Consider the following 16,242-nt stretch of genomic DNA (forward strand, 5'->3'; position numbering starts at 1 on the left):
CTCACCTGTTTTAACAGGGTGTCATATACAGTAAAATATCTGTTCAGAAAAAAAAAAATCAGAAATTGATCAGTGAGATCCCCCAAAAACAAAACAGATTTAAAAAAAAACAACAACAATCTCTTTTAAGTTGCTGTATTTTAGTGAAGCAGAATATTTTAGGGTTCATTGAGCCTCCTGTTAGCTGGTTAAATATGTGTGTTGAGTATCAGTTTGTTATTGTTTACATTAAGAAGCTTTTTCAGCTGGTTGGGTGGAGCTCAGCCATGTGAATAAATGTTGCATCATCTGAGAGCTGGACACTTTCATTTTGTCAAAGGTTGGAGACTCCTGTGTCCACATGGAGTAAAGAAGACGTCTGATCCACCTGGCATGGTAAAACTACAAAAAAAACATTTCCACATCAACAGTTTCAATCATCAGCACATCCGAACATAAAAATATTAATTATCGGATCCTCTTCTGTTTTAACTAAAGTTCGGCACTCACTCAGATGAGGTTCGTACTGAACTTCCTGCCTCGTATTTGTCACGTGATTCAGTTCCAAAAGTGTGTTGACAAAATAACACAAACAACAAATGTGATTAATCACACTGTGATAATGATAGATATTTGCCTGTTTAATCACAGTCACACCAAATAATTATGAATAACTAAAATGCTTCCGGCTGCATCAGTTTCCTGTGTTCTCTGATGATATGAGAGGAAGTTGATGAAGTTGTATTTTGACCGGATGGCAGTTGAAATGTTTTGTTTTGTTTTTTTTGTGCTGGATCAGAGCTGCCGATGACCTGAACAGGCCTGAATGCAGCAGCAGGGGGCGCCTCTCATCACAGTTCTTCACTCTTTAGTCGCTCTGCAGGTACTGAGCAGAAAAGGCCTCCAGCTGAGTCTCCAGCTCCGTTGCTCTGTTTCTGAAACAAACAGAATACACTGAGGCAATAAACATCTGAGGTTCAGTATTGCGGGTTTGTTGACAGCATATACGAAGAATGCACGAGTGCAGAAAAAGAAGAAATGATTCACATGTATTTAAAACTCCTTTTTCTCTTACAAATTGAAAACATCCACCCGGCTGGGAGTTGGGGAAGTATAAATCAAGCAGCCCTAAGTGAGGGTCTGAGCTCTGACCTGAAGGCCTTCGACCTCCTCTGGATGTTCTCCAGCCGCTGGATCCTGAAGCTCAGCTGTCGGATGTTTCCCTCCAACTCGGCGTCGCTCAGGTCGACTCTCTGAGTGAGACGGCTGAAGGTCGACGACAGCTCCCTGAAACGTAAACACAAGTGTAAATTTAAAAAAAACAAAAACACCTCAAGCAAACATAAATACAAACAATGAAGGATGTAAAAACGATCAAAAACAAGACACAAATAAACACATAAACAAACACAAAAATAAGACACAAACATAAAAACAAACAGACGAAAAGAAACACAAAAAGTCACAAACAAACATCAAGACAAGCAAACAGACCTAAACACAAACAAATGTAAATACAAACAATCAAAGACCTATAAAAATAACACGAGCAAACAAACAGACACAAATAAACACACACAAACAAACACATATCAACACAAACAAATGTAAATAAAAACAATAAAAAGCCATAAAAAAAAATAAAAAAACTAACAGCAGCAATCAAACAGACACAAACACAAACAAACAAACAGACACAGCAGATAAAAGCTTCCAGCAGCCTTCAGGTGTTCCCTCGGGGGGCCGTGAGGTCCAGGTGGGGGGCGGGGCCTTACTTGGACACCTGCTGGCTGCAGGCGGAGCTGTTGATGGGGATGATGGCTCGCAGGCGGAAGGAGGCGTGGTCCACAAACTGCCGCTTCAGAGTGCGCTCCCTGCTGGCGTCGGTCCAGGTGAGCTTCTCGTACAGGTAGAGGAGACCGTAGAGCGAGACGGAGAGAGCGATGAGACGCCAGCCCACCGAACGCCACACCTGCAGCGACAGCACACACCTGAGACGCAGCTGAGACATCGAGGACGTTAGTGCCGAAATCAGGTCCTAAAATGAATTCGTTCACCGATTGAAAGTTGATTTATTCATTTTAACTCAAGAACCAACTCAACAAAATGAGATGCTTCTTATAGCTCAATTACGTAAAGTGGACATTGAGTCAGGATTATTTTAGTATTATTAATTAATTATTTACAACAAGAAACGTTTATACTCTCCTGTTCAGTTTCTCCAATGTATCAAATTCCCTGTTTTTCTCTTTATATATTTGGACTTTCTATAAAGTATTGAAAATGTTTCCCAAACACTAAAACAAAACAAAAAAACCTGAAATTTTTATCAGATCATTGATGAAAGTAATCTTCGGCCCCGCGGGGACGTACCAATCCACCAATCACCAGCACCGTCATGGAGGCCCGGGAGGTGACGGAGACCAGACGTGTTGCTACGGAAACCACCATCTCATCCTTAATGGTGGAGCCCTCCTGCTCAGAGAGAAACGTTTCGACAGTCAGGACGCTCTTTTTAAAAAACAAACACTCAGCTACGGCTCATGAACGTGACGCGTCGGCGAGCTCGCCTGCAGTCGGGGGTCGGAGCCGCTCAGCGCTCGTTTGGCGTTGGCGGCTCCGATGAAGCGGGTGACGAGGGCGGTCCAACCCAGAGAAAACTGGAACTCGATGTTCTCCCGGAAATCCTCGCAGAGGGCGTCGAGGCCGAGGTCGTAGGTCAACTCGAAGGAGGTGGAGGGAGCAGAGAACTGCTCCTGGACGGACGGAGACAGCAGAGGACGGACGCTGTCTGAGGAAACACAACCGGAGGACGTGTCACGTCGCATCGCTACAAGGAGGGCGATCTGGAAGTTTTTGTTGCACATGAACGGAGCGCAGCACATTAATGAACACGGAGCAGGAGGAAGCTATAACCTTCACGAGTAAGTGTTCCAAGTTACGTCTCTTGATCAACATCATCACCTGAGTTACACATGTTTTTGTGACCGCCGGTACGTTCGTGATTTCACCGTGAACCTGAAACTTGAGCAGAGAAACATCAAAGTTTGGGTCAAACTCAAAAAATCGGCAACAGAGATCCTTGAAAAGTAGGTTCCCCCAAACTTTTTTTCCCTCTGAGATACTTTGACAAAATAAAACGGAGGTTGCAACATTTATTAACATAGTAGAGCTCCACCAAACCAGCTTAATAAGCTTCTTTTATGTGAATAATAATAAATTCATACCTAACACACACGTACTCGACCGGTAGCTCGCAAAGCTACCCGATAGCTACTGGCTGGAGACCCCTGGTGCGTCAGGTCAGGACATTCGTACGGTTGTGCACCCATGAATTCGTTCCCCCAGGGTCAGACCGTCAACACCGAGTTCTGCTGTGACGTTCTGAGACTAAACATTCGCTGCAAAAACAACCTGAACCGTGACACGACGGCACTTTTGGTTCTCCAACATGAAAACTGACTCGCAAAATTTGGTTCCCTGCGATTCTATTTCGCCGTAAAAGTTTGTCACAAAATTTGATGTTTCTCCGCTCAAGTTTTAGGTCACAAACGTTCACGTACCAGCGGTCACAAAAACGTGTGATGATGTTGATCAAGAATTGTAACTTGTAACACTCATTCGTTTTTTAATCGCCCCTCGTAAGACGTCCCGAGTTATTGATGATGGAAAAGCGAGGGGGAAGAATGAGGTGAGGCGTCGTTACCGATCATGAGTTTCTGGGTGTCTTTGATGTCGCGGAGGACGCTGACGGAGCAGCGATGAGCCAAACAGCCGATCAGCCTCTCCTCCACGTGCTGCAGCAGCTTCTGAACAGGGAAGCAACGACAACAACAACAACAGCTGATACTCGTCTTCGTCGCTTTCGAGTGTTTTCTCCGAGGAGCTGCGGCTTTTCTTTCAGAGGTTTAAGAGACATTAATCAAACAAAAAGATCAGAGAAACAGCTGCTTGTCGATCTTTGTCGAGTGCCGGTAGTCTAACTAGATGATGAGAGCTGATGTATTCATTCCAACTAATAAAATCTCGTTTAATTTTATCGACAGAATTGTTGTCAGTTTTCATAATAAACTCGGTCTGCTGTTCATAAAAACAAACATTTAGGAGGCGGTGCAGTTCACCGCTTTGCCCTGAGTTCTGTCTGCAGGTCGTACTCAGGCTGTTGAGTCAAACTTAACATGAAATGTATCCACACAAATGACTGAAAACTAAATTAAGGTACTGATAATAACTGTGATATTAAAAAAAAAAAAAAGGAACTATTGACATTGTGCTAATGATTAACAGATAAGACACCAGGGAGAGCTTTGTAAAATTCAACCACCGGTACAGGAGAAGCAGCTGCAGGCCAGATGAGCCTCACAGAAACACAGAAATCGAGACGTGATGTTATAAAAACGTGAAAAAAGTTTCCAGATCTCCCGAAAAGAAAAAAAAGAGAGAGGAGGTTCCTCGTGTGGAAAAATCTGCGGCTGATGGAGGGATTTGTTTTTGTCAAAGTTTAACACAGAGACGAGAAAATATAATAGTGTGTGTGTGTGTGTGTGTGTGTGTGTGTGTGTGTGTGTGTGTGTGTGTGTGTGTGCGTGTGTGTGTGCATGTGTTCTCAGTCAGGTGCGTTCAGGTGCAGCTCAGAACTCACAGTCTTGTAGAGCTGCAGAGTTTCTTGCGTCGGGTTGAAGTCGGCTCTGAACTCCTCGACCAGAATGGGAAGAGAACGGATCTGATCCGACAGCGCCACGGCAACCTGACGACGACAAAAAAAACCTGCTCGTCTTCACAACAAACAGTCAGTGGGAGAATCACTAACACAGACACCTCGATATTAAAACATACACAGCAGAGCTCTGAATACTGAACCGGCTGACTGAACCAGGTGAGTCACCTGAAAACTCTCCACGTGTCCGAGTCTGCCAGCTCGGCCCAGTAAATCTTCCTCAGCAGGATTTCTTTACCTTGGCAGCGACATCATCCGCCAGAGTCTTGATCCTCTCTTTGACGTTGTCGGTCAAACGGTTAATCTGTCCTCGAACGAAGTCCAGCCGGTCCCTCTGCTCCTCCCGCTCCTCCAGGCAGCAGATCCTGTCAAAGGTCAAAGGTCAAACCGGGCACAGCCTGCCCTAGAGAGGCGAGGGAGTCTGTTGCACTCACTTCCTGTCGGCAGAGGCGATGTTGATGGCGTCCATCACGGCTTTGATGGCCTCGGTGATCTGCCACGCTCTCACCGTGTGCTGCTCGAACTTCGTCTTCACCGCGGACTGAGAGATGAACTCCTGCGGGGTCAAAGGTCATCAAAAGTCACATCTCAGCTGAATGTTTCACAATAAAAGCTTCGTTAAGAAATTAGGGGGTTTCCTGTCTCATGAAATGCTGGAGGGCTTTTATAATTTTAAACATACAGGAAGTGTTGAGTTTGTATAAACAGTTTAATGCGGTAACTTTCCAGAGACCATTTTATTTCCTTACTTTAACAAAAAAAAAAAAGGGGGCGGGGCATCGTTCAGGAAACTACACCTATGAAGGAACTGAAAAAACACCATTGCTGCTTTATGACTCTTTGTACCTCGAACGTCCTCTCGAACCTCTGGAACTCCCTCAGTCGCTCATGGAAACCTTCAGCCATAGCGCCACCTGCAGGAATAAACGGGACGTTCGGTCAAGACAGAACAGAGAGCTGCACGAACCTGCTCACACAGCTGATGAGAAAAGTCATTCTTAAGAAAGTTAAACCTTGAAAGCTGAAAAATAACATGAATCTTGCGCAACAAAAAATATATTCAGAGCCTTGAACTGTCCTGAACACTGACAGTTCATGTATGAACATGTATGAACATGTATGAACATGTAAACCAGCACACAGTACCTGCCGAGACAGTTCTGATGCATCGACAAAAAAATAATCATCCGTTATTGATGAATTAATCTGATTAATCAAACGATTTTTCTTCAGAATTCAAATCATCATTCAGATGATAAAACAGAAGACGTGATGGAAATCATGGAAATTCTGCTAGTTTTATGCATGAATGGGAAGGTCACATGATTCATGAGCCTCCTTGTTATTATTTTGCTTTTATTCATACAACAACGTCTGCATTTCCACTCATTTTTTTTTGTTGGCGCAAATAATAAAAGAAAAATGAACAGAAAACACCTGAATCTGTCGTAAATAAGCAGGAAGACGCTACGACCTCGGTGAGTAAACACTCCTCGTTACGTCGCTTGATCGACATCAGCACCTTTTTTGTCTTTTCTACCTTCCAACAAAAGTTTTTGGATTTGTTTCTCCGAAGGAGACGAGGCTCCTGCGTCTGTCCCTCACCTGTCTCACCTGTCTCACCTGTCTCACCTGTCTCGGGCATGCCCTGCGCTCGCTGCATCCGGGAGCTCAGAACCTCTTTGGCCGAGACGAAGAAGATCCTCCCCGCGGCCTCGTCCAGCCGGACCACCTTGAGCTCCTCCGCCAGGAAACTCACACAGCGATCCAGGTGCTGCTTCCTCACCTGGACAGCAAAAAGGGGAGCGGGGGGGTCTGTCACGTTAATCAGCATTTATGTTTTTAGTTTAACTGATTAAAAGCTTTTTTTTTTCTCGGTTCTTCTGTTCTTCGTTGTGTTTTTGTTTCTGCAGCATCTCACGTTGCTCTTCGACAACATCAGATTTTAACTCCGTTAATACGAACGTCACTTCCTGAAACCGCTTCAGAATAAAACCCTGATAGCCGACTGACGCTTTTATTGTGAAGCAGCTGCAAGAAAGCAGAGTTTGGTTGAACAGATGACTTTGATCTACAGCAGCAGAGAGAAGGTTTACTGAGAGTCTAAATTTAAATTTGAGTTGAGTCAGAGTTTCAATCAGAGTGTGTTAAACCTAAACACACACGCACACGCACACGCACACACACACACACACACACACACACACACACACACACACACACACACACACACACACACACACACACACACACACACACACACCTCTTCAATGAACTCTGGTTCAGTCACTGAGGCGTCCCATCTGTTGTGGAGGATGAAGATGTTTGGTTTGGAGATTCTCTCGCTGACTTTGTGGAAGAAAAGTTTTTCCTGCAGCCAGAATGAAACTATTGTATTAAAACAGATGTAACAGACACACACACACACACACACACACACACACACACACACACACACACACACACACACACACACACACACACACACACACACACACACACACACACACACACACACACACACACACACACGATGACACACACCGTGTTCATCAGCGTTGACTCGGCGTTTCCCACCAGAACGAAGACGTCTGCGTCCAAACAGAACTTATCGATCCAGCTGTCCAGCTCCAGAGTGACGTCGGTGCCGGGGCTGGGGTCAAAGGTCAAAGGTCACATGCAAAAAATGATTACCTGATTATCCAGAGTCCTCCAGCGGGGACGATGTTTCAATTCAGTCCCCGAAACAAGATGTTCATGGGTGTGTCACCTGTCCATGAGCACCAGGTCGTCTCTCAGCAGAGCGCAGCCGCCTTTGGGCCAGAACACTCGGACCAGGCTGCCGGAGTCCAGCGTGGGATCCATGTGGAGGGCGTGAGCCAGCTGGTTCACCGTCTGGGGAGGAAGCTGGAGTTAGCGGCCGCTTCGCCCCAAACGCGCACAAAGAATCGTGAAACGGTGGGCAACGGTTCGGACATTTCCCCTCGGGCTCTCTTTCGGAGCGGCGAAATGTCGGGACTGTTCCTTTTTTTACGTCGTACGGTGACGCTGCGGCGCTCGTTGGAGCCCTCGATGGTGAGGAAGGCCTCGACTCCGTCGGTGCCCTCGACGCTCAGGAAGCAGTTGGTGGTGTGACCGATGCCGCTGGGTAACACGCGGTCTCTCAGCATGGCGTTGATCACGGTGCTCTTCCCGTTACTCGTCCTGATCGGAGAGACGACGTCCGATATTTACAGTTCGCACACGGTGAAGCTGCTCGTAAATATCCTTAATAGACGAGCGGTTAAAGAAACAGGTTAAAGAAAACAACAACTTCAAAAATAAAACCTTTGGCGGCGTAAAATGTATCCAAACTTACTTAAATATGGAAATGTAGAACTGACGACAGTTTTGCCGTTTTCACATTGCGTTGCTATGGAAACGCTGACCAGCTCTCACGAGCAACAACATTTAATCAGATATCAGACATATAAAATCTAAATATATGGCCTCCAAAAAACTGATGGTCAAAGTGAAAGTACTTGTCACCGCTCATTTTACAGGGAAACTCGCTTCCTGATCAGTTCTTACATCATCCGGCTCATTGCATCATTGTGGGAACATCGGTTTCATCAGAAATTCAGAGGAGTGTCTCAGATTTTTTTATAACATCTCGATCAGGCGGTGTCACTCTTGGCAGTTGAAACTCTTGGAGATGGTTTTCGACCGCAGTTTGTCCGTCACTGATAAGTTTTATCTGGTTCGTTCTCAGCAGGACGAGTCAGCAGAAAAGACTTCTGTTTGCCGGTTTTATCGTCACCGACCTGCTGCTGCTGGAATCAGAGCCGAGAACAAACGTGTACGGAGAACAAAACAGGCGTATTGACAATTACGTGGCTGGCAAGAAGCCGGAGCTGCGTCTGAATTTGGGTACTTCCGTTTGTACTTTTGTAGTACGTGAAATCTGACAGAAATAGTTGTTCTTCACTCGCTGGAAATAACGGAAAAACATTTGAACGCGTCAGCCGGCTTTAATTATTCTGCCCAGAAATGAACGTGCTTTCGCGCCGTTTCAACGCAAAACAAACAACACTGATGGCGACTTATGTACTCAAAATACTACGTGTGAGTACGTCGGTTGGACCACAGCGGCTGTGATTTGGGTAACCTACGTTTTGTGACACGTCCTCCCTCCTGCAGACTCCGAAGACTCATATCACACGAAACCTGATAAATTATTTGATCGTGAACTTGTTCTCTCTGTGAGGATGCGATGCTTTTTTTTTTATCATGTATCTGACGGTGCAGCTTCAAACAGAGAAACTTTGAGTTCAAATGAATTCCCGCTTCACAAAACGCACCAGTTTAAGTTCAGAATAATGCTTTTTGCTTTTGTTATTTAAATTTTAGGAAACTGATTTCAACCTCTTTAATTCTCTTCTATCTGCAGGTTCGGTCCTCACCTGCCGAAAAACGCCACCTTCATGTGTCTCCGCAGCAGAACGTCCCTGATGGTGGACAGTTTGGTGGCGCAGCTCTGCATCTCCAGGCTCTGCTCCTCCACGCACACCTGACCCAGGTCATCGCTGCGCCACGCCTCTGACATCACGGTAAACAAACAAAACAACAAATAAACAACAGTTGACCCACAAACAACATGCACCTACACATCCTCGAGAAACGAGCTGTGTGCGTGTGTGTGTGTGTGTGTGTGTGTGTGTCTCACCGTCCACAAATGTCGATCCGTCCTTCACGAAGTCCAGCAGCTGGTCAAAGATGGAGCCGATCGATCGCTTCGCTATCACGAAACGCCGCAGAGGAGACGGATCCTCGCCGTCCATGACACCTACACACACACACACACACACACACACACACACACACACACACACACACACACACACACACACACACACACACACACACACACACACACACACACACACACACACACACACACACACACACACACAAATGAGCACTCTGTTGGTGTGCAGGTGAAAACTCACACACTGCTGACTGTCTCCAACACACAAACACACACAGACACACAAACACTCAAACACACTCAAACACACACACACACACACACACACACACACACACACACACACACACACCCTCAGCAGAAGCGGGTATTTACCGTGTTCGGTGTGTCTCCCAGGTTCAGAGGTCAGTCGTGTTTTGGGAGTTGGTCCCCGTCGAGTCGCCGCCAGCTCCCATCATGCCTCTGTTCAACACATCAGACACACAATGACTGAACTGATTCTCAGCACGCAAAGCTCAGCTTACACTCTGTGTGTGTGTGTGTGTGTGTGTGTGTGTGTGTGTGTGTGTGTGTGTGTGTGTGTGTGTGTGTGTGTGTGTGTGTGTGTGTGTGTGTGTGTGTGTGTGTGTGTGTGTGTGTGTGTGCGTGCGCAGGCTGATCCTCTTAGCAGGACTTAGAGCTGCTTCACCTGTCACACCTGCAGGCCAAACCACCTGCTCACACTCAGGTAGGTGTGTGTGTGTGTGTGTGTGTGTGTGTGTGTGTGTGTGTGTGTGTGTGTGTGTGTGTGTGTGTGTGTGTGTGTGTGTGTGTGTGTGTGTGTGTGTGTGCTATATTAGAGGTTTTATTGTCATTAACATCATATTTATTGTCATCAATACTATGATAATGTCCCTTCTTTCACCTGCACTGGTCGACAACTCTTCACTCGTGTTATTTTTCTCCTGCACGGAGCAAACCACTTGCTGAACTAGATACAGCAGTAACTTCGAAATATGCTAATTAGCGCCAACATGTTTCATATATTTTTGCATTTTGCTGCAGTCTCCAACGGAGAATGTTTTCCGACGGTGAAATTTTTTTTATTGACTTGTATCGAGTTGATGCTTTTTAAATGGGAGTCAATCGGAGTCAAATGTTGTTGTTTTTTTGAGCCAGCCCCTAGTGGCCCCTCAGTGGTATTGCACTTTAAAGGCATTTTCCGCGTTGCCTTCACTTTTTCAGACCCCGGAGGCTTGCAGCCGTTTTTTTGGGTTGTTTTTTTTACGTACACACTATCACTAACAATATTGTTGGTTGTTTACAGGTCGGCGCTGGCGTGACGACAGACGAGTGATGTAATAATTGGGCGATGGGCGTGTGTCTCTATCAGCTTCAGTCAGATTCAGAGGAAACGGGTCGCTGCAGTTTCATCACACACGCCGACTTTCATCATCCTGTCAGACGGGAGACCACGCCCCCCTTATCTGACGGGGAGGAGGGTGTGTTACATTCTCACAGCTCAACAGTCACATTAGACCCGTCGACGTGAAGACGGCGCTAATACGACGCTGATGCTCACGGTCACCCTGTCAGACAGATTTGAACCTGAACCCCTGAGATTCCCACGTGTGTGTGGGAGAAAAAGGGGACGTTTCCTAACAGGGTCTTTATCTCTTAAGTTTTTCCACATTAGTGTATCCTGGTGTCTCTCGGAGTCTTAAAGCTCGTGAATTTATTGTAAACAGGTTCCAGGATCCTTCAGAAACTCCCGCAGGTGAAACTGGACTCGCAAACCCTGTTAAGTTCTGACCGACTCTGACGACACTCAGAGGTCTACAAATAACCCATAATGCAACACTCTCTGCAGGACACCGTGTTACTCTGCTGCTCTGTCCATTTAAAAAAAACTGTTTATGATGTTTGGGAAATGTGGGTTCTTTGTGGTCTCAAAATAAAGCAAAGTTCAGTCCAAAGATTCTTTAAGACATCAAACTTATATTTACTGTGTATTCACTTATATTTCGTGTGTATTTACTGTGTATTTACTTTGTAATTACTGTATATTTACTGTGTATTTACTAATATTTACACTATATTTACTGAGAATTTATTCACTGTTCCCGTATAACACCTGGATAATTTGCTGCTACAATAGATACATTTCCCAGTTTGGGATCAATAACGTACTTATATCTATCTCTCTGTAATACTGTTTGTCGTACTGATATTGTGTGATTTTAAATCAAGCTTTTTTTTTTAATTAATCTTGTGGTTTGGACTCCAGAATGTCAGATATTTAGTTGTTGTGGATGATGATGACTACATACATGTATGACCATATGTCAGGTTGTTGTAGAGGCTGCAGCATTAGGACCCTGAAGAGGAGAAGAAAGAAGAAAATACATGGAGGAGGAGGAGGAGGAGGAGGGGGACAGAGGGAGGAAAAACAAAGTCTGGAGGTAAAGAAAGACAAACGATGGGAGAGCAGATAAAACGAAGAGAGAGACAGACGGACGCTGCGGAGACATTCAGGAGAGGACCGAGGACAGACGGAGTGACAGCAGCAGATCCAGAGAGAGATAGGGAGGAGAGAGGAGGGGCTGAGGAGGAAGAGGAGGAAGAGGAGGAGCAGGGAGGCAGATAAAAACCAGACGTCCTTCAGAGTGAGGAGGAGAAGAAAAAAACGGCCTGCGGGAGAGAAGCCGTCACTCATCTGCAGCACGAGCAGCGGAGTAATAACAAGTCTGCGCTGCACGAGGAGAGAGGAAGAGCTGGAAAAAAGAGGAGGAGGAGGGGGAGGAGGAGGAGGCACCCAAACCACCCACAGAGAGAGAAAGTTTCCCCGAAGACGGACTGAAACCTCCCACACTGTATTTATATCTGGCAAAATGCTCCGAGTGGCAGTTTGTGCGCAGAGCAGCTGAGCTTTGGAAAGTTAACTGAACGATGTGAAGACAGAAGACAGAAGACAGAAGAAGAAACTCCCAGTGTCAAAGTTCAACAGGACAGATCCAAATCAAGTCGACCTGATCTCAAGAGGAACTTTACAAGATGTGCATCATGGGACGTCTTCGCCCCACAGAGACACAGACCTGAACGCCTTCGTCCTCCGGTTCCCACCTCCACCACACCCACCCAGCATGCTGGCCCGGTTATCCCCGGGAAGGAGCTCTCCGGGTGGGGCAGGAGGGCTGCTGCTGCTCCTGGGACTGATGATGATGATGATGATGATGATGATGGTGGTGGATGTGGAGGCAGCGAGCGCCGATGAGGCAGAGAGTGAGGAGAGTCAGGAGATCCTGGAGGAGGACGAGGCCATCAGCGCCGAGCTCCTGGTGAGAAGCAGCTTTTTACACTTTTACCTAGAAAAAGATATAAAATCATCATACGACTCGCAACACAAGCTGTTTATTGATGATCACGGTCGCAGCAACTGTAACACCTCCGATTAGTTGATTAACTGTTTAAGAGAAAAAATAATCAGCAATTATTTCAATGATAAAATTGATATTTTTCAAGTACAAAATTTGGAAAAAATGATCTAAAACTTTTTTTAATTCACAAATCATCAAAAATTTTGGTGGTTTGGTTTATTTGAAGACCTTCAGCATCATGTTTTGGTCATTATTTTCTTTTGTAAACAATCAATTCATTAATAATGCATCTGATTGTTAACTGCAGTTAGTTTTTACACAGATATTCTCAGACTATCAGACCTGAAAACATTTAAGAGGATCGTGTAAATATTGCAGAGACATATTAAACACGTGATGAAGTATTCTAGTTGAATACATTCATTAAACTGGGATTTGTTTTTAAGGAATTTTCCACCATCACTGATGAAAAACTGGAGAATAAAACTGTTTTCCCATCTCGAACTGCAGCAGTTGGGTTTTATAATCAATATTATTTTAGGATTTATCATGTGAGCTCGAAGATCTCCGAATATTAAAGTGAACGCCACCTGTTGCACTCCTCCCTGAAATGATTAACGTTCTCTGACACAATCAGCCTGTTCCAGCTCTTTATTAAATCTATATGATGTTTACAGTCTTTTGAGAACTTTTTTCTCCTTTGATTTATATCTTTGACTGTTTTTTGGAGTCAAACCCTGAGACTCCAGTCAAATGAAAATATTCCATATATCTTGCGTATCATTTCAAACAAATGTCACTTTCAACCTCACAGGTCTGCAAACTCTGGAAAAACTGGAATTTAAAACGTATATTAATTTCTTTCCTGTGGGTTTGAACAATCCACCTGCTTTCTATGAAGTTTGTTGACAGATTGACTGAACATATAAAACCGGTCGCAGCCTCGGTAACATCACTGACAGGTTTCCTGGAGAGAGATTTTAAAGCTCAGCTCTGGGTCTCTCTGGCCGAATGAAGCCTGGTGGCTGAAACCTGGCGGGCAGCTTGTAAACTGTGACGGCACCCACCTGTCACTCAAAGCAGCCCCTCCCTTAATTATGTATAACTTCAGGCCTTAATATAATTTAATCGGGTGAGCTCATTCAAAATTCGTCCTCCGTACAGTCGTCATCAGCTGTAGAAATGAAAACCGTCCTTTGTACCAGGCTGTAAACATGTTTATTTCTGCTGTAATGTCAGGTCTGTGGGGAATGAATCGCTTTGGAGCCTCAAGTGGCCGCTCGAGGAACTGCAGTTTTGGCACCAAAGCGTTGGCTTCATTTTTCAACCCCGTTTTGACATCAGAAGCTCCTGCTATGCATCACACGTCCTTCGTTCCTTTATTTTAAATGACTGAGATAATCTTTGAACTACTTACTTGTATACATACGAACCTGCGTCACTGTGGTTTCCGTCCTCCAGGAGCTGGCGTCCTCCGATCTGTCCAGAGTGTCTCCTCTCAGCTCCTGGTTGATCTTCAGGAGAAACTCCAACAAGGGGGACAACCGGAGAATCAAAGGGACCAGGAAAACCTCCAAGGTCAGACACAGCTCCACCTGAAACAACAACAACAACAACAAAGAGGCAGATCACGTTGTCATCACGTTGTCCAGTTGATTCATTTGAACATCTCATGTTTTAGATATTAGAGCTGCTGTTTATCGTGTTTCTGTTATTTTGTCATATTTATTCCATCTGCAGTACACCTCATCGAGATTTAAAAATCGGATATAATGAGTTTGACATGTTTTTGTGACCTCTGGTTCGTGAACATTTCGTATTTTCACAATGGATCTGAAACTTGAGCTTTAAACGTTCAAGTTTGTGTCAAAGTTTTGGGGAACAGAAAGACGTCGCGGAGGGTAAACTCCGGTGAGTAGACGAGGTGGCAAAGCGATGATTCTGTTATCGAGGACGAGAAACTCCAAAGCTTTCAACGCGCTGTGAGCGGCCGTGTTGACGTGTTGCAGAACCGAAGTTGCCATGGCGCCACAGTTCAGGTTGTTCTCAGCAAGTGTTTTTCCGAGACGCCTCAGAAGGTCCCAGCAGAACTCGGTATTGACGGTCTGACTCCGGGGACGGGGGGGACGAATTCACGGGTGCACAACCCGTACGAATGTCAAAGAAAACCCCGCCTGGTTGCTCCTGACCTGACGCGCCTCCTTCGGGTCTTGAACTTGAAACACAAATGTGACTGTAAAGCGTTCCAGTAGTTTCCAAATCAACCAAATCAACGCCAGTTTAATGTCTGTTAATTGGATCGATGAGATATTAGGAAACACTTACCGGACCCTGAACCCCTCTCTTTGTCTCTCCAGCACGGTCTCCCAGGACCTCCGGGCCCTCCGGGACCGCAGGGTCCTCCGGGTCCGCCCGCCCCCCTCCTGCCCCAACAACAGGAGCTCATTCAGGAGCTGCAGCTGAAGCTGAAAGGTGAGAACTTATCGATCACGACTTTCAGCGTCCCAAACATGTCCCGGACCTCCCGGACCTCCCGGACCACCTGACCGCAGAGAAGACCAATTCATCCGTCACGTTTGTTTCCACTAAAGATGGGAAGAAGTGATTAAATCTTCACTGGACGTCATGACGACAACAACGGCCGACATGTTTGGTACCTGTTGGTTACAAATATCAGTAACCGAGTCCAGACTGTTTAATTTTTCCTGCATAAATTTATTCTCACCTTCACGCACTGTTTTCTGTGTGTAGGTTATATAAATATGAGTGTGTGTGTGTGTGTGTGTGTGTGTGCGTGTGTGCGTGTGTGTGCACGTGTGTGAGCGTGTGTGCGTGTGTGTGTGTGTGTGTGGAGGCAGGCTGTCTGAGTCCTTAATAGGGGTAATTTTGTGGAGCGTGGATGTGACTTGGCTCGGCTGCAGGATTCCTGACATTCCTGCTGACTGATGGTGTGTCTTTGTTACTTTCTGTGTGTGTGTGTGTGTGTGTGTGTGTGTGTGTGTGTGTGTGTGTGTGTGTGTGTGTGTGTGTGTGTGTGTGTGTGTGTGTGTGTGTGTGTGTGTGTGTGTGTGTGTGTGTGTGTGTTCATGTGTGGTGCTCGTTTTCTTCCGTCAGATTGCCTTGTGTGTGTGTGTGTGTGTGTGTGTGTGTGTGTGTGTGTGTGTGTGTGTGTGTGTGTGTGTGTGTGTGTGTGTGTGTGTGTGTTAAGATGTGTTTGAACTGGGACGTTTTTTTTGTAAAACCTACAAAGACGGACAAAACAAACTATATATATGAAATAATATTGTTATAAATGTGGATATTAACAGGAATGCAGCAGATGCATTGACGTATGAATTCCCATTAAAATTCTTCAATAAGTTAGAATCAAAAGGTTCTGACCGTGACGTGCACGGAGCAGGACGAAGCTACAGCCGTCGTGAATACGTACTCCAAGTTACGTC

At 45.5% G+C, this 16,242-nt stretch overlaps 2 protein-coding genes across 2 annotated transcripts in view; one reads left to right on the forward strand and one right to left on the reverse strand.

Annotated features, from left to right (window-relative positions):
* Positions 1-722: 722 nt before the first annotated feature.
* LOC138635390 (mitofusin-1-like) lies at positions 723-9,516 on the reverse strand. Its single transcript, XM_069722820.1, is given in 17 exon segments — positions 723-914; positions 1,132-1,266; positions 1,755-1,951; positions 2,353-2,454; positions 2,508-2,770; positions 3,686-3,788; positions 4,622-4,726; positions 4,935-5,061; positions 5,131-5,252; positions 5,543-5,610; positions 6,329-6,482; positions 6,960-7,067; positions 7,241-7,349; positions 7,467-7,591; positions 7,738-7,900; positions 9,139-9,274; positions 9,402-9,516. Coding segments are annotated over 17 exon segments (2,199 nt in total). The 3' UTR covers positions 723-847.
* Positions 9,517-11,874: 2,358 nt separating this feature from the next.
* The window catches only part of LOC138635397 (erythroferrone), an 8,225-nt gene continuing 3,857 nt past the window's right edge, over positions 11,875-16,242 (forward strand). Inside the window, exons 1-3 of the mRNA XM_069722826.1 lie at positions 11,875-12,760; positions 14,261-14,377; positions 15,157-15,271. Coding sequence (XP_069578927.1) covers positions 12,566-12,760; positions 14,261-14,377; positions 15,157-15,271 — 427 coding nt within the window. The 5' untranslated portion in view covers positions 11,875-12,565. The remainder of the gene's footprint in view (positions 12,761-14,260; positions 14,378-15,156; positions 15,272-16,242) is intronic.

Source organism: Brachyistius frenatus, unplaced genomic scaffold, assembly GCF_029030835.1.
Source record: "Brachyistius frenatus isolate BFR_SWC_R1_liver_20210118 unplaced genomic scaffold, ASM2903083v1 Contig_306, whole genome shotgun sequence".
Classification (NCBI taxonomy): domain Eukaryota; kingdom Metazoa; phylum Chordata; class Actinopteri; family Embiotocidae; genus Brachyistius; species Brachyistius frenatus.